The 21,722-nt window shown below is 39.7% G+C and overlaps 1 protein-coding gene across 1 annotated transcript in view; it reads right to left on the reverse strand.

The window, feature by feature from the left end:
• Nucleotides 1–21,722, reverse strand: part of GPR158 (G protein-coupled receptor 158) — a 202,648-nt gene that overhangs the window by 58,737 nt on the left and 122,189 nt on the right. Inside the window, exon 4 of the mRNA XM_070727067.1 lies at nucleotides 15,610–15,827. Within this exon, the coding sequence (XP_070583168.1) occupies nucleotides 15,610–15,827 (218 nt within the window). The remainder of the gene's footprint in view (nucleotides 1–15,609; nucleotides 15,828–21,722) is intronic.

Below are 21,722 nucleotides of genomic sequence, written 5' to 3' on the forward strand. Positions count from 1 at the left end.
TAAGCCCTAACAAGGGCTTGTAGTCAGTGACCAGCTCGAAGTCCGTGCTGTAGAGATATTTTTGAAACTACTTCACCCCGGCTACAACAGCAAGTGCCTCTTGGTCAAGGTGACTATAGTTACATTTTGTGCTGGAAAGCGTCCTGGAAAATTATGTGACCAGAACCTCCTAGCAATTGGACAACCAATGGCTCAGGACAGCCCCAACCCAGAATGGAGAGACATCACATACTAGTACAACCACCACTTCAGTCTTTCCCCAAACCCAAGGTACCTTCTTAGGCAGCAGTCTATGTAGGGGCTAAGCAACGGTGGCTTTATTTTTAAAGAATACACTGTGGAAGTTTAACAGCCCTAAGAATGCCTGCAGTTCAGCTTTCTTGGCTTGGCAAATTGCTCTCACCTTTTCCTTAGTGAGGTATTCCATCAGTTCTGTTCCCCTGGAAATCTACTTCAGACACTCCAATCTGGCACTTGTTAGCCTTGCCTCTGTGTCCCGCAGCCCTAAATCTGCTCACAACCTCTCTCAGCCTCTGCTTTAATTGACTTTCTTTAGATGCAGTGATGAACATGTCATCAAAATAGGATACCAATCCCCAAATTTTATTTAATAACCACTCCATAATTGCCCTGAAATATTCCTGGGGCTACACTGACTCCCACCTTTGTTGCCAGTTGCTAGATCCTGGGATTGAAGAGGCTTGAGACAAACTTACAACAACTCTTTATTGTAGTGGTGAGTAAGATCCAGCAAAGAAACAGGTTGACAGCTTCTCTTTTCATAGGGAGCTGTCAGATTACTCAACCAATCAAGAGTCTCAATTTTCCCTCTTAAATTGCGGGCCTTGGAGTAAACTATGCAGTCTCAATACTTAACATTTTCATGAGACTATTTTCTCAAAAAGCAAGAATAAGAATGGAAGCTCTTGAAAGATAATGGTTAGCTGTCAGTCTATGATAATACAGATGAGTATTTTGTTGTTTATCTTTTTGGTAAAAGCCTGGTTCAAATTACAGAATTGCCTAAATTATATCAAAAGGGAGAGTTTGAGCTTGTTGTTATATAAAAATGAAGAGCTGCATATTGCTTCCCAGAGTCACAGCTTATAAATCTTTTTTAAAAATGCCTTCATTTTCAGCTGAAGGATTTTCTTCTGACCTTGAATTTTGGAAATAGCCTGGTAAAAGAAATTTATATGGGAAGATCTAAAGTAGCAGACAGAGGAAGTATTCAAAAGCCCTTATTTTTTAATCTAATCCTGCATATAGAAAAAAGGTTCACACATTATACTAAGCAACAGGGTTTACCGCAGGGGTATCAAACTTGAGTTGTCACGATGTCATCACATGACATGTTAGGACTTTTTTCTCCTTTGCTAAACTGGGCTTGGACTGGTCAGGACATGATGCCTCTGGACTGTGGACCACAAGTTTGACAGCCCTAGTTTAATGAGTAAAACTTAACTAGCATGATCGAAACATTTAAATATGTTAAAGGGTTAAATAAGGTCCAGGAGGGAAGTGTTTTTAATAGGAAAGTGAACACAAGAACAAGGGGGCACAATCTGAGGTTAGTTGGAGGAAAGATCAGAAGCAACGTGAGAAAATATTATTTTACTGAAAGAGTGGTAGATGCTTGGAACAAACTTCCAGGAGACGTGGTTGGTAAATCCACAGTAACTGAATTTAAACATGCCTGGGATAAACATAGATCCATCCTAAGATAAAATACAGGAAATAGTATAAGGGCAGACTAGATGGACTATAAGGTCTTTTTTTTGCCATCAATCTTCTATGTTTCTATGTTTCTAGTAGCCAGACCACAAAGTAGACTAGGCCAAAATCTATAAAACCAATGCTTCAATATTACAGGGTTGGCACAACGTGTAATATGTTCATAGTAGTGCCATCAGACTGGGTGTTTGTTAATATGTGTTATTGGGTTAGGGATTTTCTGTCTTCGCTGTGAGCTATATTGTGTTGTAGGGGGTGCACTGAGAGAGCTCAACCAATCTCATTGTATATATGTTGTGCAGTAGTGACAATAATTATTTGAATTGAATTGAAGCAAGACAACCAACCTTTCTTTATATATAACCTAGGCCACTGTTTAGTAAACATAATTTTGACTCAGAAATCCAGCACATAATGTACAGCAAGATGGGCTTAAATAGAAAGAGAAAAGTTAAGATCTGAGTGCCATGGGGTAATTTTGTAATCAAGATGTAGAATCATGATATAAATTTTTGCAGGCAGTGCTAGGTTCGGTTTATTTTATTTATTGAAATGGTATGAGCTGTGCTTGAGCTAACAACCTTTCAGAGTAGTTTAGAGAATAACAATAAATAAAAGAAAGGACAAAACTATAAATAACAATGAAAATAAAGCAAAGAGAGGAGTGAAATACAACAATAAAAGTAGCAATAAAAATGTTCAGTTTTCTTTTTTTTAAAAGAACACCTTGCTAGTTGACATGCATGAAAAGTTCAGTCAAATAAAAAAGACTTGACAAAGAAGGACATTTGATTTAGTTTTAGGCATCTTACTGGAAGTTAATTTCAAAGATCGGTAACTGTAAGGGACATTTGTTTTCTTACCACTTATTTAACTTCAAAAAGAAGGTTGATCCAAAATAAGATGTCCAAAGTCTGTAAAAGATTCATTGTCCTCATTCTCTGAATGGTGCCGGCATTAGTAAGAACATAATAGCAAGTCCTGGTCACATATTTGATTTAACCCCTTACATAAAGTGTGAAGTCCCTTGGTTTCAAATTTCTGGTTTGAAAGCATGGTCACTGGTAAAGCTTTCACAAGGTATATCTGGATAAGAAATTCTATAGAGTTTGGTGTCCTATTCTACCGTATAGGTTCTGCAGAAGAGGGCAACCTTAATGGTGTGACTGAAATGCTAGCTTAAAAAAAGCACATTTGAAGCTTCCATGGCAGCTGCCATTTGATATTTTAGAGTATGTCTCATGGCCACCTCTCTAATTATTATTATTATTATTTATTGGATTTGTATGCCGCCCCTCTCCGCAGACTCGGGGCGGCTAACAACAGCAGTAAAACAGTACAACAAAATCCAATACTAAAAAAGCAGTTAAAAACCCATTATATAAAGACCAATCATACATACAAACATACCATACATAAAATTGTGAAGGCCTAGGGGGAAAGTGTATCTTAGTTCCCCCATGCCTGGCGGCAGAGGTGGGTTTTAAGCACCTTACGAAAGGCAAGGAGGGTGGGGGCAATTCTAATCTCTGGGGGGAGTTGGTTCCAGAGGGTCGGGGCCACCACAGAGAAGGTCCCGCCAAGCGACATTGTTTGGTTGACGGGACCCGGAGAAGACCCACTCTGTGGGACCTAACTGGTCGCTGGGATTCGTGCGGCAGAAGGCGGTCCCTGAGATATTCTGGCCCTAAAACAGAACCATCTTTACAGACCTAAACCATCTTTAGCCAACTATTGAAACACTAGGAAAGCAGGTGTGGGAAAGTTATGGTCCAGACCTTGCTCAACTATAACTGCTATATGTTGACTATTGTGAAATGTAATTCAGGAATACATCTGGGTAGCATGAATTCTGCAATCATGAACTGAACTACTTATGAGTTGTTTTCTTTCGTATTTTCTGTCTTCAGATAATCGAAATAGCTTTGTGATTGCAGAATTACATTATAAACTTTAACACATATCACCAACTGATGTTCAAATAATGTTCAAAAGGTATACTTATGATCTAATCTAAATAGCAAAAATATGATCAAGAACATTTTGTACCTACTGACAAGTAATTAAATAGAAATGTTTCACACTGTTTTCAACAGAAGCGTCAATAACCAAGGTTAATATCCAAACAAGCTGAAAAATGACTATAGCAAAGCAGGGTTATTTCACAAAGAACAAACACTTAATCCAAATCTCTGTGTCAAACCTTGAACAAAATGACATTAGGGCTGCACATAATTATCTAAATGCATTTGTCATTCAGTTCTATTCAACAGTTTGATTCAAATTTTATGTATTTACAATAGACCCATTAAATATGTTAGGTGGTAAGTTAGTTATTTATAACTTAAGACCAAATGATTTAAATGGTAAAAATGATTCCAATTCAAGTTTATAAGTAAAATTAATTCCAAACTGGTGTTTAGACACAAGTGTTGGAAACTTTTGGAATCAGAGAAGTGCTCTTAGGCTATTGAGAGCTCCAACACTTGAGACTTTCAAAGGGAGATTTGACTGCCATTTGTCCAAAATGGTGTAGGGACTCCTGTTAGAGTGGGGATTGGACTAGATGACCTACAAGGTCCCTTCCAACTCTAATAATAATCTTTAATCTGAATCCCTGTGCTTGGCCACCATAAGAATCTCAATCAAAGTATTCATGATGTTTGTCCAACCATTTCTACATCTTCAGTGAAGGGATAATTACTATTCATTTGAACAATTGATTCTGCTAACAATCTAAAATTGTCTTCTTTTCACTTAAATCCATGGAAGTTCATCGTGGATTAAAAGTTTCCAGAGAGATCTTGGTGTTTGCAGCATACTTTACCAGGTAAACTATAGATCCATTACTAGTTTTTAATTGAGATAAATCAGTTACAATCATTTACAAGTTGTCTCCTAGATGGATGACTCCAAAGTTTGACATGTATGGTTGAATTGAAAATAGTTCTGGGATTTTTCTTCATCAGCAGATAGGTAGCAAAACTGTTAATTGGGACAAAGGAATAAAGGTATAGTATGCTAACATTTTCATGTCTAAAGGCCACCAGTTCATTTAAACTACTGATTTGCAATCTTTAAAACCACCGTTGTCTTTGCATTGGGGATACTTTATTTTATTATTTATCTGACCTTTATTATTTTTTACAAATAACTCAAGGGAACAAACATATCCATCCTTCCTCCTCTTATTTTCCCCACAACTACCCAATAAAGTGGGTTGGGCTGAGAAACAGTGACTGGCCCAAAATTACCCAGCTGGCTAAAGCAGGACTAGAACTCAGTCTCCCACTTTCTAGTTTTGGTGCTTTAACCACTAGACAAACAGTTCCTCAATATTGGCTTGTATATCCCTTATAATAGTACTGTCTAGCCTTTTTTATTGTTGTATACCGACAGTGTATGCATTTTCTAGCTCCCATAATGCAATGTGGGGCCCCCAGTGCATGCATGTACAAACCCCATGCTCCCCACTGCCCCTCGAGCATGCACACATTTCCTCCTATCTTTCCCCCGCATGCATGTGTGATCCTCCTGCATCTTGCTTTGGGCCTAGTAGGCCTCCATACAGCCACCTGGGAGCAAAAATGGGCTGGCGGGTGCCGCACCTCTCCACGCCCAGTTTTGAGCCTAGTAGGCTTCCTTACAGCCTTCTGGGACCAAAAATGGGCCATGGGGGACACCGTACCAACCCACACCCTGTTTCAGGCCTAGTAGACCTTCCTGCAGTCTCCTGGGGCCAGAAGTGGGCCGCGAGGAGGGGACCACTCCCCTGCACTGCTCTCCCCACCCCCACCCCATACATCCCATGCATTTGCTGTTGTGAGCCGCTCTGAGTCTTCGGAGAGGGGCGGCATACAAATCTAATTAATAATAATAGTAATAATAATCCCAAAATTCAGCATGCATGGTGGAGCTGAGCTGGGCAACGGCTCGCATGCCCCACAGAGAGGGTTCTGCATACCAGCTTTGCACATGTGCAATCATGGCCCTATAACATTAGAGAAAGTGATACTTCTTATGTTACTTTAAAAGAACAGCACAAAAATAAAATCAATAAAAAGCATAAGATTTGTTTACATTGTCTTTTTTATTGTTGTTAGCCGCCCCGAGTCTTCGGAGAGGGGCGGCATACAAATCTAATAAATACAAATACAAATAAATGAGCATGATGATATCCACAAATCTCTCTATTATGTCCATGTGATGCTCTCTATGTGTAAATAGTACAGTGCCATCCGTGTATTATTTAATTGCTGGGGGGTATTTAAGGACATTAAAGTCTATTTCATTTTCCCTTATTTGATAAAGTATTCAGACTGTATTAATTTATTTTGCACCCTACTTTTATCAGATCAGAGGTTATCTCTTTAGACTTTGCCAAGTTACTTTATGCTGCTAATAAAATTAGATGAGAGGTAATTGTTCCCCTGGTTTCACAATTATGGGAACTGTAGACTTTCTCCTCTACTTGTGTGTTTTAGGTCTAACCACCAGATTATAGCCAGAAGTATAGATTTAGTGAGAATTATAGGACTATAATATTAGTACTAATAACAATGATTATTTTAGTCCTAAGATAGTTTTAGTGGAAGTAAAGATTTGGTCATGTTTGTTATCTCACTGAAGTTTTATTCAAGCCCAGTGTTTCTGGTGTTGGCTTTTTATTCTAATCATATTGTTGGGTTGATTGTGCAATGTTATGCTGGTCAGTAACTGAAATAAAGATTTTGATTTGATTTGATTTGATTATGGTGATGATGATAACGAAAACACTATACCACATTTCTAAAATCGTGAGTCTAAAATTCTTTTCTTTTAAAATATTTTTATTAATTTTCCACTTTTAAAAAAGAAAACACAATAGTAAGTACAGAAGAAAATAAAAGAAAATTAAATTAATAGTAGTATATACAGATATTAGCATTATATTAGCATTAAAGTAACTATATTTATATTACCTAAAATTCAGGTAAGTAATTCAAATCAGTCCTATAAAAACCTGCTATATCCTTGTATGAACAAAACAAAATTTTGCTACTAAAACTGTAACACAATAGTCTTTGCCTGTTACTAAATATCGAATATAATAATATTGCTTGGGTGGCCTTGAAAAAAAATTAAGAAAGGCTGTATTGACCTTATTCAATAATTGGAATAAAACCTACACACTCTTGCCTGATTTGCATCGTACAACCTATTTGCCCTCAGGAAATGCCCTGGAAAAGCATTAAAGTGAGCTCTAAGAACAACCAATCAATCCATGAATAAATAAATGAATTCTAGCAAACTGCTAGAAAGCATTTCCAGGATTTTATGAAATATCTCCTACCATATTTACTTATCCAGACAGAAAAGTCATAAAAGCACTCCTTTGCGGAATGGTTTTAACTAAATCATGAGTTAAATCAGCAGTTATTTATCAGCAGGTAGTAAAAGTTTTGGTAGCCCTTCATTGGTCATAGCTATCAATATTTATTAGAAATTAAGAAATTTCAAGATATTTGACTCTGTAGAACCCCAAAATATTTCAGAGACCACCAGGGGTCCCCAGGCTCCTCTTTGAGAATTGTTATTCTAGTACAAGCTTATTAAACATCTTTTCCTTTTTAAATCTTAGACATTTCATTTTCCACTTTCATATTTTACTGCTACCTATGGAGCCTGGGGAGGGTGTAAACTGGCCTACCAGAAGTGTAGAGATGGGCTGTTTCCAACCTCCAGAGGTTTCAGGGAGGCCTGCTATGCCCAAAACGCATGCAGAAGAAATGGGGTAGCGCAGGGATCACGGGCCTGTACTTTGGTTTCACTTTTATTGCTTTACCCATTCTTGTTTTTTTTAATGACATTAGACATCCCGCTTTTGGTGGGACAGTCCTGCTTTTGGGCAATTTGTCCTGCGTCCCATGGTGTTTTTAAAAAAGACCTGACTTTTTAAAAATGGGATGTCTGGTCAAAACAGCAGCTTTGGAAAGCGCTCAAGCAGTAGTGGTATTCGGGTGGAAGGATAGCAATAAATGGACAATCCAGAATTGATACTGGTACATGGTGGACCACATCCACTTCGAAATTATGGAAATAAGATTAAATAACTTTGATGAAAATAAATTGGAGAAGCTGATGGCATGATGGAATAAGGTGAAAAATTATATCTTAAGTAGAATTTATGGCGACAATGTGAAAAATAAATTCCAATCACTTTTTGTATGTAAAGAAATGTAAACCGGAGCTAAGGAAGAAATTGAAACTTATTGCAAATAATTTAACCCCCTAAATGGTGGTGGGGTTTTATTGGTGTTGGGCACTTTTTCTTTAAGTATTTTTTTTGTTTGTTGTAATAAAATTTAATTAAAATATATATATTTTTTAAAAAAAGCAAAGGGGAAGGATTGGGGCAATCCACAACGGGCTTGGAAACGTTGGCCGGGAGGAGCACCACCTCCAATGTCTGACGGCCAAAGATCTGGCTGCGAGGAGGCAGGTCCAGGCTCTGCTGGTGACCGAACGTGTTGTCACCCCCCCCCTCAGGTAGTAGAAGAGCATAGCCAAGGGCTGGAGGGCGCAGAATACCACAAGCAGATGGCAAGTCTTCTGCAGCAAAGCGCCGAGCAGCTCCATCCTGGAGAATGAACTTTTTTTTGCTCAGACAAGTCAGGTGGAGACGCCTTGTGGGAGCAAAGCACACAGGAGTGGCAGCAAAACCACAAATGCAGCACTCCCCTGCCAGGTGCTTGCAGCCTACTCACCGGTGGGGAAAGGAGGAAAGTCATAATGTCAGGCTGAGGCTCCTCCTCCTCTTCCTCAGCTGCTACTGTTGGGGCCATGCCTCCTGGGGCGAAAGTTGCATCCAGTTGAATCCCGTCCGACCCCACCGAGCTTGGGAGCCGAGGGGCTGCATCATCCAATTGGCTCCCAAGCTTGGTGGGGTCAGACGGGACTCAACTGAGTGCCACGTAACTCAGCTGAGTAAAAAAAAGTTCGCTCTCCAGAATGCCAGGCACTTCGCTGCAAAAGCTTGCTCCCTGCTTGTCAGTAAGAGGCTAGTACTAGTGCACTAGAGTGTGTTCCGTCCCCTATCCTATTGCTCTCCTATATCTCCTATACCTTCCTTCTATTCCTATATCTCTTCTTCTATTCTTTCATTGATATGTTCTATTACTATATCTTCTTTTCTACTCTTTCATAGATATATTTTACTATGAGTATCTCCTCTATAACCTTCATCATGTATTTTACTATGTGTATGTATGTATATATATATACATACAGAATATAGTTGTCGGCTATAAATAAATTAACTGCCTTGAAATGGTCCTGGGTTGGGCCTAGAGGCAAAAAGGAGCTGTGACGTTCCTACAATATACCAGGGTGATCCAACATAAAAAAACATATAGCCCCTCCCTGGTACACAGCTGGAAGGGATCTGATCTGATAGCTCAACTGCTAATTCTCTGCCTTACAAGGCAGAGTCCACCGGATCAAATCCCAGTAAGGAAGGGTGTGGCTAGCTGATGAGGCCAGAACAAGGCCGAAATGGGACCATCCTTAAGTTGTAAGCCGCCCCGAGTCTGCGGAGAGGTGCGGCATACAAATCTAAATAATAAATAAATCCTAGTCTCCCTTAATTTTCAAATTCAGCAAAAAACATGTGACATATATATATACTGTGTATATATATATATATGTAGATTGTTCTGAGTTCGGGTTTTGCCCCGTGTAATATTTTGAGCGTCTATGCGACGTTTCGGTGACATCACATTCACCATCATCAGGCTGAAGTTGTAAGCTTCGTGCTGCTGTAAATATAGTTATATATTAAATAGATAGATACCCACTAAAACTCTCATTGTGTATTGGACAAAATAAATAAATAAAAATAAAAATAAATAAATTCTGCGCCCTCCATCCCTCGGCTATGCTCTTCTACTACCTGAAGTGGGGGGACTCCCTCGGTCACCAGGCTCTGAGGGGAAAAAGCTTTACAACAGGGTCCAGTTGAAGCCTGAGTGAGTTTGGGCTCATGCTGCCTTCCATCCATCTGCCCCCCCCCCCCGGCAATCATGTTCCGCTTTACCGGGGTTATAATCTGGTCACTTTACATTAGAGAATTATAGTTTTAAAATGTGAAAGAAGAAACAAATGTACAATCCTATTCAATTCCTTACAAATATATAAACTAAGCCAACATTTCATCTCATGGGGAAAAGCATGCTTCATTATATCCTTTCCCCGAGACATGTTTCAAAATATACTGCACATTTCTTTTGTTGGAAACATCTGCAAAAATTTAGGTATATCTCTATAATGTCTAAGTAGGCAATTGAGCCTGTTCAGACCAGGGAACTCCCAGCATATCTTACACATAGAAATTTGTGGCGAGTTGGAATAGATCAGTGATAATGAACCTTTTTTTCCTTGGGTGCCAAAAGTACATGCGTGCCCACGCACAAAATTAAATGCTCCCCATGCTCCATGGCCCCTGCACATGACCTGTGACTCCTGCGCTATACCATTTTTTATCCATGCATGTGCAACCCCACGTGCTCCTCTTTGCATGCACACATGACCTCCCCCTGTGCCCTGTTTTAGGCCTAGTAGGCCTCCCTGAAGCCTCTGGAGGTTGGAAATGGCCCATTTCTAGACTTCTGGTAGGTCTGTTTTTCGCCCTCCCCAGGCTCCATGGGCTTTCTTGGAGCTACGAAGGTGAAAATAGCCTCCCCTGGAGGCCCCCCAGAGGTCAAAAATGCTCTTCCAGAGCATCCACATAGAAACATGGAAACATAGAACACTGATGGCAGAAAAAGACCTCATGATCCATCTAGTCTGCCCTTATACTATTTCCTGTATTTTTATCTTAGGATGGATATATGTTTATCCCAGTCATATTTAAATTCAGTTACTGTGGATTTACCAACCACGTCTGCTGGAAGTTTGCTCCAAAGATCTACTACTCTTTCAGTAAAATAATATTTTCTCATGTTGCTTTTGATCTTTTCCCCAACTAACTTCAGATTGTGTCCCCTTGTTCTTGTGTTCACTTTCTTATCTGGCATCCTAAACAGGCCGCATGTAGACTCCTCAGGGGGAAAGTGTTGAGTCTTCACTCTTACGACTGTGCCACCTGCCACTTGAATCTGATTGGCTCAGACGCAGGCAGCCGGCAAGCGGGAAAACAAAGTTTAGAGCTTGACAGCTCCACTATAAAAGGAAGCTGTCAAGCCGCTGTTCTCTGTTTGAACTGTTGGTGCTGACATAAAGCCTGCTGTTAGTTAATATTGAGTCTGTCTCTTTCCTGTCGCTGCAAATGCTTAACACTGGCGACTAAGATTGAAAGATGAAACCTCACGCTACCCACTTGAAGCTGCTTCTTGAGAGCTTGCCACTACAATACTTAACAGGAGGAGCATCGTGGGAGGGGAGGAGCGGTGTGGGCAGGGCCAGCCCAAAACTCATGCATGTGCACTGGAACTGAGCTAGGGCAATGGCTTGCATGCCTGGAGATATGGCTCCATGTGCTACCTCTGGCACATGTGCCATAGTTTCGCCATCATGGGCAAAGACCTTTCTTGATAAGTTACCATCACTGTATTAAACAAAAGCTTCTTTGGGGTGGGATGGAATTGTGTCAGCAGCCAGTTCTGCAACACATTACAATTGTAGCAAGCACATGTTGTCAACTACCAAAGATCTACCATAAAGGGGATGAAAGCAGAGAAGAAGGCAGCAAAATTGTTCAAGCCAGCCATAAGGTTTCCTGCCAGGCGCTTAATTGAGGAAATTGACAGGAAGTCATCTAGTACAGAATCTGATAGATTCAGTTGATTGTGCAATTATTGCTTCGAAAGGCTAAATAGAAATGACTGTCTATTTATAGCAAGAGGTGATTGCAGCTATTAATTTTAGCAGTTGGATTCAAGTATTTAATGTGCATTTGATTTTGCTGGTTGTATTGAGTAAACTGGAAAATTATTTTAAAGGCCAGTTCATTCAGTCTGGTGCAAACACACACACACACACACACACTTCCCAGACACCAACAAAGTGTTATTTGGAGTGAGGCTTGTGGCACAGTATTATGTGAAAATGTACTGTATACTGAGAGCTCGTTCTCCAGGTTTGTGGGTTGGTTTCCAAATGTTTCATTACCAGGCTACGTAACATTTTCAGCAGAGATTAGGGGATGTCAGTATTCATCTGTTTATAAGGGCTTCAGGTATGGGTGTGTTAAGTGAAGCTCTGGTGATGAGCCAGCTGTGAGTTGTCAGTGACTCTTGTGATGGGTCTTGTGATAATAAGATTATTTGTTTGTTTGTTTGTTTGTTTGTTTGATTTATTTATTTATTTATTTAATGCCGCCCTTCCCCTTAGACACAGGGTGGCCTACAACATGTTAGCAATAGCACTTTTGAACAGAGCCAGCATATTGCCCCCACAATCCAGATCCTCATTTTACCCACCTTGGAAGGATGGAAGGCTGAGTCAACCTTGAGCTGGTGGTGAGATTTGAACCCCTGACCTACAGATCTACAGTCAGCTTCAGTGGACTGCAGTACTGCCTCCGGGACCATCTTCTGCCGCACGAATCCCAGCGGCCAATAAGGTCCCACAGAGTTGGCCTTCTCCGGGTCCTGTCGACTAAACAATGTCGTCTGGCGGGCCCCAGGGGAAGAGCCTTCTCTGTGGCGGCCCCGGCCCTCTGGAATCAACTCCTCCCAAAGATTAGAATTTCCCCCACCTTCCTTGTCTTTCATAAATTGCTTAAGACCCATCAGGCATGGGGGAATTGAGACATCTCCCCCAGGCTTATATAATTTTATGTATGGTATGCTTGTGTTGCATGGTTTTTAAATGCTGGGTTTTTAATGTGTTTTCTTTTAAACATTAGATTTGTCACATTGTACATTGTTTTATTATTGTTGTGAGCCACCCCGAGTCTGCGGAGAGGGGCGGCCTACAAATCTAATAAAACAAACAAACAACAAACTGCACTCTACCCACTGCGCCACCTCGGCTCATTATATCAGGTGAGGGTCATTGAGAGATGAACTGCTGGTTGGGGGAGAGTTGCATGGGCTAATTGGGGGTTGGTGCTATCTCTGGTTGACTGTGTGGTTGATTTGGATTCTGAGGAGTTTGTAGGCTGGTGGTAGGTCAGTGTGTCTATTGATGGAATTAGATTAGATTAGATTTATTGGATTTATATGCCGCCCCTCTCCGCAGACTCGGGGTGGCTCACAACAATGGCAAAAACAGTACATAGTAACAAATCTAATATTTAGCAATCTAATTTACAGTTTTAAGTTTAAAAGTCCATAAAAGCAACCCCAATATATATAAAAAACAAGCAAACAATCAATCATAGACCAAAACTACATGGGCAAGGGGGAGATGTTTCAATTCCCCCATGCCTGACGGCAGAGGTGGGTTTTAAGGAGTTTACGAAAGGCAAGGAGGGTGGGGGCAATCCTAATCTCTGGGGAGAGTTGGTTCCAGAGGGTCGGAGCCACCACTGAGAAGGCTCTTCCCCCTCGGTCCCGCCAGACGACATTGTTTAGTCATCTGGCGGGACGGGAATTGCTTGTGGAACGCTTGGCTTCTATGAACTCACGAGCGTTTTGGATGGTAGCATGACCAATGACTTTTGTGTTGCCCCAGTTGAACTGCTGCTGTCGGTGTTAGCGTGGGTAGAGATTTTCAATGCCAGTAGATGTCACTGGTATTGAGATCCCCTAATACAGAGGTCTTCAAACTTGGCAACTTTAAAACTTGTGGACGTCAACTCCCAGAATTCTCCAGCCAGCATAAATCTTTATTTCTTTAAAATACCATTGCACTATTTTAAGGAGAGGTGTTGTGATAGTGGTGGTGGTTGCTGTGATTGTGGTTGTTGTTGTTACAACAATGAGGGAAATGACTGAGTCTTTTGCAGCTATCGAATTTATAACCACTGCAACATTCTTTTGTGATCCATTTGTGATCACAACAGTTAATAAAGATGCTGACAATAACATTGCAACCTATGGCAATATGATGTCTTGTTTAACAACCACAACAGAAGTGAGCTTGTAAATCCATCACAGTCTCATAATATCTTGCTTAAGGGGCGTACATAAGTGCACTGGTGTGCCTTTTATCCCCTGTCCAATTGTCTTTCCTCTCTTTCACCTATCATATATATTCTCTTCCTTTCATATATCCTCTCCTCTAAGTTCACTTTTACCCTTATATATATTACCACATGTATATTTTCTTCCTATGTATTTGTGTATTGGACAAATGAATAAATAAATAAATAAAATAAATAAATAAGGACCATGTCACTTAAGGACGGAGCTGCAGGTCCCAATTGTTATAGTTAAGTGAAAACTACTTGCAATATAAAAGTTAAATGTCCCAACAAGATCTTTCAAAAGCATCCCAGGTTTTCCTGCTGGAGATAAGAACTGGGGAATTCAAAATAATACCTACATTCTGTGTGGACAAACCCCATGTCACTCAACATAGAATTAAAAACTGTACATAGAGGAACTGAATGTTCAGCCAGAGAACTGATTGCTACGTTCCGAACTCAACTTGCATCTGCCTGGTGAGAATGCAATACTTTCTCTTAGGAAACTTTTCTCTGCACTCTGTATCACAATAAGGACTAGAATTTCTTTACTCTCTACTGCTGTGTCTGTGAAAGCAATGAGGGATCAATGCAGACATAAATGGTCCATAGCTCTACAGCATGAAGTACTGAAGTATTAAAATATCTTGAACTGGATCTACCAGTAGACACATAGAAGATTGACGGCAGAAAAAGACCTTGTGGTCCATTTAGTCTGCCCATATACTATTTCCTGTATTTTATCTTAGGATGGGTATACCTTTATCCAGTGAAGGGCTACCAAAACTTTTACTACCACACTGTGGGCGTGGCTTATGCAGGATGCCCTGCCTTTTCTTTCAACATCTTTCTGTGCAAATTGGGTGCTCTGGGGTGGGGCTCCATTTTCGCTACCCCACTGCGTTTTCCCCCCTTATGGGCAGCAGCCCACCCCTGCGTTTATCCAAGGCATGTTTAAATTTGGTTACTGTGGATATACCAACCACGTCTGCTGGAAGTTTGTTCCAAACTACTCTTTCAGTAAAATAATATTTTCTCATGTTGCTTCTGATCTTTCCCCAACTAACCTCAGATTGTTGTTGCATTAATTTTCCTATTAAAAACACTTCCTCCTGGACCTTATTTAACCCTTTAACACATTGGCCTTCTCCGGGTCCTGTCGACTAAACAATGTCGTCTGGTGGGCCCCAGGGGAAGAGCCTTCTCTGTGGCGGCCCCGGCCCTCTGGAATCAACTCCCCCGGAGATTAGAACTGCTCCCATCCTCCTTGTCTTCCGTAAACTAAGACCCACCTATACCACCAGGCATGGGGGATTTGAGACATCTTTCCCCCAGGCTTATTATAATTTATGTTTGGTATGTATGTGCTGTTTGGTTTTTAATTATGATAGGGTTTTTAGTTTTTTAATATTAGATATGTGCCATTATAATATTGTTTTTATCGTTGTTGTGAGCCGCCCCGAATCTTCGGAGAGGGGCGGCATACAAATCTAATAAATTATTATTATTATTATTAATAATTATTTAAATGTTTTGATGTCCCCCCTTTCCCTTCTGCCCTCCTGACTACACAGATTGAGTTCATTAAGTTCAGTATGTTTGATCTGTCTAACAGGAGCTTCTCTGCAGCCCACTTGATTCAGCCTTACGTATGTAGTAAGCAATAAATAAGTCTTACTTGTTAAGGCTGCTGGAACAATCACGGATAATTCCCTGGCAAAGCTATTTATGACAAACCTAAGTAGCTTTAAAAATGGTTCGTTTACCTTTGCCTTGCGAAAACGGTAGACCACCAGCATGCTTATGAAGTCCAACACCATACAGAGAGTTTGGAAGGAGATGATAGCAAGTCGTAAATAGTGGTCCTCCTGTGCATAGCAGGGAGTATCATCTGTACAGTAAGAACATCCTTCCCTGCAGGGCAAGCAGGTGTACAAATCCTCAGCCATCTCACTTCTAGAAAAATGGCTCTCAGCATCCTTCCCTAAAAGTAGCAGATACGGAAGAGGAGAGATAAGTGTTTACGTTCGAGTAGTACAAACACAGAAGGTTATTCTGGCTGCCTTCATGAGCAGGTTCTATTCTGGCATTTGATGGATCATAACTACAGAGGCTATTTGAGAAATGCACGTTATTTCTGGAAGAGATATGTGCGTTTTTATCATTATCCAAGTTTCCCTTGTTGTGCAAGCTACGTTTTGGTGCCGTAAGTCCAGAAGTTATTTAAATGGGGAAGGAAGGCCGAAGAATAAATTTAATGTTAGTGAAGCAATCTATTTTATTTATTTATTTATTTATTTTATTTTATTTATTTATTTTGTCCAATACATAATACACATTGAAGAGAAAGATATGTAATAATATAAGTAAAGAAAAGAATAGAAGAAAAGATATAAAAGTATAGGTGAACATATTTGAAAGGAAGAAAAGATAAATGAGATAAGGAGAGACAATTGGACAGGGGACGGAAGGCACACTGGTGCACTTATGCACGTCCCTTACTGACCTCTAAGGAACCTGGAGAGGTCAATGGTGGATAGTCTAAGGGAAAAATGTTGGGGGTTAGGGGTTGACACTACTGAGTCAGGTAATGAGTTCCACGCTTCGACAACTCGGTTGCTGAAGTCATATTTTTTACAGTCAAGTTTGGAGCGGTTAATATTAAGTTTGAATCTGTTGCGTGCTCTTGTGTTGTTGCGACTGAAGCTGAAATAGTCATTGACAGGTAGAACATTGCAGCATATGATCTTGTGGGCAATACTTAGATCGTGTTTTAGGCGACATAGTTCTAAAGCTTTCTAGACCTAGGATTGATAGTCTGCTTTCGTAGGGTAATCTATGTTACTGTCTAGAGGGGGGGGAAAGCTGTAAGATCTACATGACTTAGGGCCTGACTATTTATGGGACTGTCTCCTGACAGCCTACTAGATCGCACAGAATCGGCCTCCTATAGGTCCCATCGACTAAACAATGTAGGTTGGTGGGGCCATGGGGCAGGACCTTTTCTGTTGCCGCCCCAACTCTATAGAACCAACTCCCCCCTGATGTTCACACTGCTCCCACTATACTGGCTTTTGGAAAATCTGTTAATACCTGGTTTTGCCGATAGGCTTTGGGACTGTGAACTCTAACATCAGGCGTGCCTGAATTATGTTTGGCTGATATGTACGTTTGTTGGTTTGATTTGGGGGTTTTTTATAATGGATTTGCTAGGGTTATAATGGGTTTTTAATCTACTATTGATGTTCGACTTTTTATTATTATTATTGTACTACTGTATTATTTTTTATTGTTGTAAGCTGCCCTGAATCCTATGGGATTAGGCAGCCTAGAAGTCAAATAAATTAAATCATTTTTGTCCATTAAGGCTATACATGCTTGGGAAAAGGCTTAAAATAATTTCTTTTGAATTGACAATAGCTTTTTTAAAGCAGCTCCATTTATTCAGGTTTTCGTGTAATCTTGGAAAATATATAGCTGCTTTAAACATGTAGCTGCCGTATATGCTCATTCAAATAAAATGTGTCTTTTTGGTAAAAGAAAATACATTTTTTTAAATTATTTTAAATAGGTCCTGTGCTCAAAGTAGCTCTTCTACATCAGTTCTGAAGTAAGAACTGCCCTAACATCCATAAACTAAATTATCTAACTAGGCTGTTGGCTTGAGATAATCTCTTATTACTTATTAGATTTGTATGCCGCCCCTCTCCGAAGACTCGAAGACTCTGAAGACTCATATACTTTCCATACCATTATTCATAATGTACAGGAATTTTTAAAATCAGTAGTTGCTCGATAACATTACTTGACATAATCCGTTAGCTTCCCTTACTTCATGAATGTATGCCCAATTTTAATTTTACATTATCTGTCGAAGTTTTTCATTTGTTTAGCTGAACCTGAGTCATTTGACAACTACAGTGGTACTTCTACTTACGAACTTAATTTGTTCCGTGATCAGATTCTTAAGTAGAAAAGTTTGTAAGAAGAAGCAATTTTTTCCATAGGAATCAATGTAAAAGCAAATAATGCATGCAATTGGGGAAACCACAAAGAGTGTGGAGGCCCTGTTTCCTCCCAGGAGATTCCTAGAGAGGCCCCATGGAGGCTTCTCCCCACCTTTTCTGGCCCTGTTTCCTCCCAGAAGATTCCTAGAGAGGCCCCACAGAGGCTTCTCCCTGCCTTTTCCGGTTACAGTTTTAGATGCTCAGGTTTGTAAGTGGAAAATGGTTCTTGAGAAGAGGCAAAAAAATCTTGAACACCCAGTTCTTATCTAGAAAAGTTTGTAAGTAGAGGCGTTCTTTGGTAGAGGTACCACTGTATATGTGAGTACTACAGACTTGAAGAACACCAACTACCTGTTTAAATAAACTTTATTTGGGGATCATCTGATTTGATTGCTCAAAACCTATGTACCTATGTAACTCCTCACTTCAAGTTGTAGCTCAGAGTGCTGCAGAAATTGGCTTGACTCACATTTTCAAGTGGACTACTGCACTACTTTTTATTTTCTTAAAGTTGAAAAGAGCAGCAGATGTTTATAAGATGTAACTTCGCAATTATATACAGGCAGCTTAAAATATACATCGTACTGAAATTATAGTTTAAAAACCAGCTAGCCCAGCTACCTTTCTTAAGCATTAATTCACCTTTGACCACATATAATATAGATGGATGATAATGTAAAACATTATATTGCAGGAACTCTTCCAGATGAGTGAACTATTGTGATATAAACTGGCAAGACAAATTTTAAGTGCTGCTTCTCAAGCTGATAAGTTTCAGCTCAGTTGTGAAAATAGATCCCAAAAGATTCAACCATCATTAGTGAATACCTCCTTGAGGTTGGTGTTTTTTTTTTCATTTTTAGTCATCTGCTCCAAAGCCTGACATTATCAGATATTCTTTAGTTTAATATTTGCCCTACGTGGCTTAGGACCAGGTAACTTATGGGCAGTGATGGGCTGCCAAACTTTTTACTGCCGCACTGCGGGTGTTGCTAATTGTGTGGGTGTGGCTTGATGGCCATGTGACCAAGCAAGTGTGGCTTGCTGGCCATGTGACCAGGTGGGAGTGGCTTGACAATCATGTGACTGGGATGGCTTAAAGGTCATGTAACTGGGTAGGAGTGGCTTACCTGCCAAGATAAGTTTTCAAATAGATGCTGGGATCTTTTTCGGTTGATTAACTCCCATTATTTGAATAGCCACAAAAAGGACAAATGATAGACAGCCTTATGTGTTGAGGAGCACAGTTACATTTTAAAGTTTTTTACTGAACCCACAAGGTTCAGTATGATAACAGATTAGGCAACTAGCTCAATTTTCTTTAATTGCTATAAAATTTAGTTCTAGATAATGATTAAAAAATGATTAAAGCATTTATGGGTAAAAACATTCTATTTAATTATTTCCTATTTTAAAAGTCACTAAGGATCATACTAGAGAAAGAAGGAAAATAAGAACCCTATTAACTATTCAATAAATACTTAATTAGTGCATAAACCTCCACTACCTCCAGTCAGGACTCACAAAGTTGGCCTTTTCCAGGTCCCGTCAGCTAAGCAATGCCAGTTGTCGGGGCCTAGGGGAAGGGCCTTCTCTGTAGCTGCTCTGGCCCTCTGGAATTAACTCCCTGCAGAAATCTGTACCTCCCCACCCTCCTGGCCTTTTTCAAGGTTTGAAAAACTTATCTCTGTCGGCAGGCTATTGAGCTTTATATTTCAATGGATATCTCGTGGATGTGATTGTGTAACAGTTGTTGAATGAATGCTTTTTATATTATTGAGGTTTTAACAATTAGTTTTAATCTTAGGTTGGATTTCACACATTTTATGGTATTGTATTTTATTCTTTTGTTGTAAGTCGCCCTGAGTCTTCAGAGAAGGACAGCATGGAAATCCGACCAAATAAATAAATAAAATAAATTTATTTGTTTACAAATATAATAATTGTTTATTAGTATTAAATTTTATAATACATATATTGTGCCAAATGACAGACCAGCAACTTTCATGATAGGAGCATGAACAATGTCATTTGATGGGCCCCAGGGGAAAAGCCTTCTCTGTGGCGGCCCCAGCCCTCTGGAACCAACTCCCCTCGGAGATTGGAATGGCCCCCACCCTCCTTGTCTTTCGCAAGTTACTCAAGACCCATCTGTATCACCAGGCATGGGGGAACTAAGACATCTCCCCAAGGCTTTTTATATTTCATGTTTGGTGTGTATGTACTGTATGGTTTTTAATTGTTGGGGTTTTTATATATATTTTTATCATTAAATTTGTCCCATAGTTACACTGTTTCTTATTAGTGTTGTGAGCCGCCCTGAGTCTTCGGAGAGGGGCGGCATACAAATCTAATAAATAATAATAATAATAATAATAATAATAATAATAATAATAATAATAATAATAATTATTATTATTATTATTATTATTATTATTATTATTATTATATTTAAAAATATCTACTACAATGGAATGTATGCAAAATTGCACACAGAAATATCTGAAAATAATTTACTTGCAAGAGTTTTTTTTAATGAAAATTATGTGGGAAAAGAGAATATTTGCAAATTTTAGACAGACTGGGAGGAAGTTTTCTCAATGATATGAACAATCCTTATATAAATTATATCACATTTGGGGAGACCATGTTTTACAGATCGGTTCTTAAATATTCACTTATTTTTAGAGTGATACAGTTGACTAAAAAAAAGTTTTATATGTGTTTACTTTAATCAAAAGGTCAAGTTTAATAATCCTCGGAGAGGGGTGGCATAGAAATCCAATTAATAAATACCTTAATTAATAAATAAATCCAACTATATAATCTCTGAATCGTTTTAATGTTTTAAGAAGTTTTCATATGTAGCAAGTTCCAACCTCCCAAATTAGGAGGAAATAAATCCAAATATAGCTGGGTCAGCCTTCAGTGTAATTTTATGCACCTTTGGCCTAATTTCCAAAGGACCTCTGTAAAAATTTGGCTTACAGATTTCTTAAAAATTGATCTATTACAATGATTCTCAACCTCGGCAACTTTAAGAAAGGGAGATTTCAAATCCCAGAATTCCCCAGTCAATGCCAGCTGAGGAAATCTGGGAATTGAGGTCCACAAGATATCGAAGTTGAGAAATACTGTAGTAATGTATTATTCTGTCCCAAAAAAGGGACATGCTGAATGTTGTGGTTAGCTCTGGCACAGCTCCTGCGCCAAGGACTGTGGATATGGGGGAGACATCCACATGACGCAGGCCTATTTTGCTCCGGTGGAATCTGCTGATGAAGGCTTCTCTGACCAAGAAGACACGAGTGACAGGGAGGAGGAGAATGTGGCAGACAGCTCAGAAGGAGATCAATTATCTAGCTCCTCCTTGGATTCAGAACAAGAGTTAATGATACAGCCACGCATGCGGAGAGCAATGCATAGGCAGCAACAACTGAGAGATTATTATCAAAGAAAATGAGGCCACCTGTGGTTGGGTGAGGCTGTGGTAATTAGTGAGGCTGCTATAAATAGCAGCCTGTGGGTTTGGCCATTGTGGAGGATTATCTGATCTTTGTGTTTCGTGTCTGCCTTGCTGACTTTGACCTTTGGGTGCTGATTTTTCCCCGCTTTGAAACTAAACCAGAGCAAAGTGTGTTTCACTTTGTGAAAGAAGAAGGACTGTGAATTGCCTCCCAGCTGCAAGCTAAGTATCTCAGAAATGATAAGGGACTTGTACAAATTACCAGTTTGTTTGGAGACGAGTGCTCTTTGCTGTATAAAAAGAGTGCTTAGTTTATTTGAATTTTCATTATAAAGAACATTGTTTTGAATTTTCAAAAGTGTGTGTGTCTGAAATTTGTATCTGTAAATTTTCGGGAGGATTCTAC

The sequence above is a fragment of the Erythrolamprus reginae genome, chromosome Z (assembly GCF_031021105.1).
Source record: "Erythrolamprus reginae isolate rEryReg1 chromosome Z, rEryReg1.hap1, whole genome shotgun sequence".
NCBI lineage: Eukaryota > Metazoa > Chordata > Lepidosauria > Squamata > Dipsadidae > Erythrolamprus > Erythrolamprus reginae.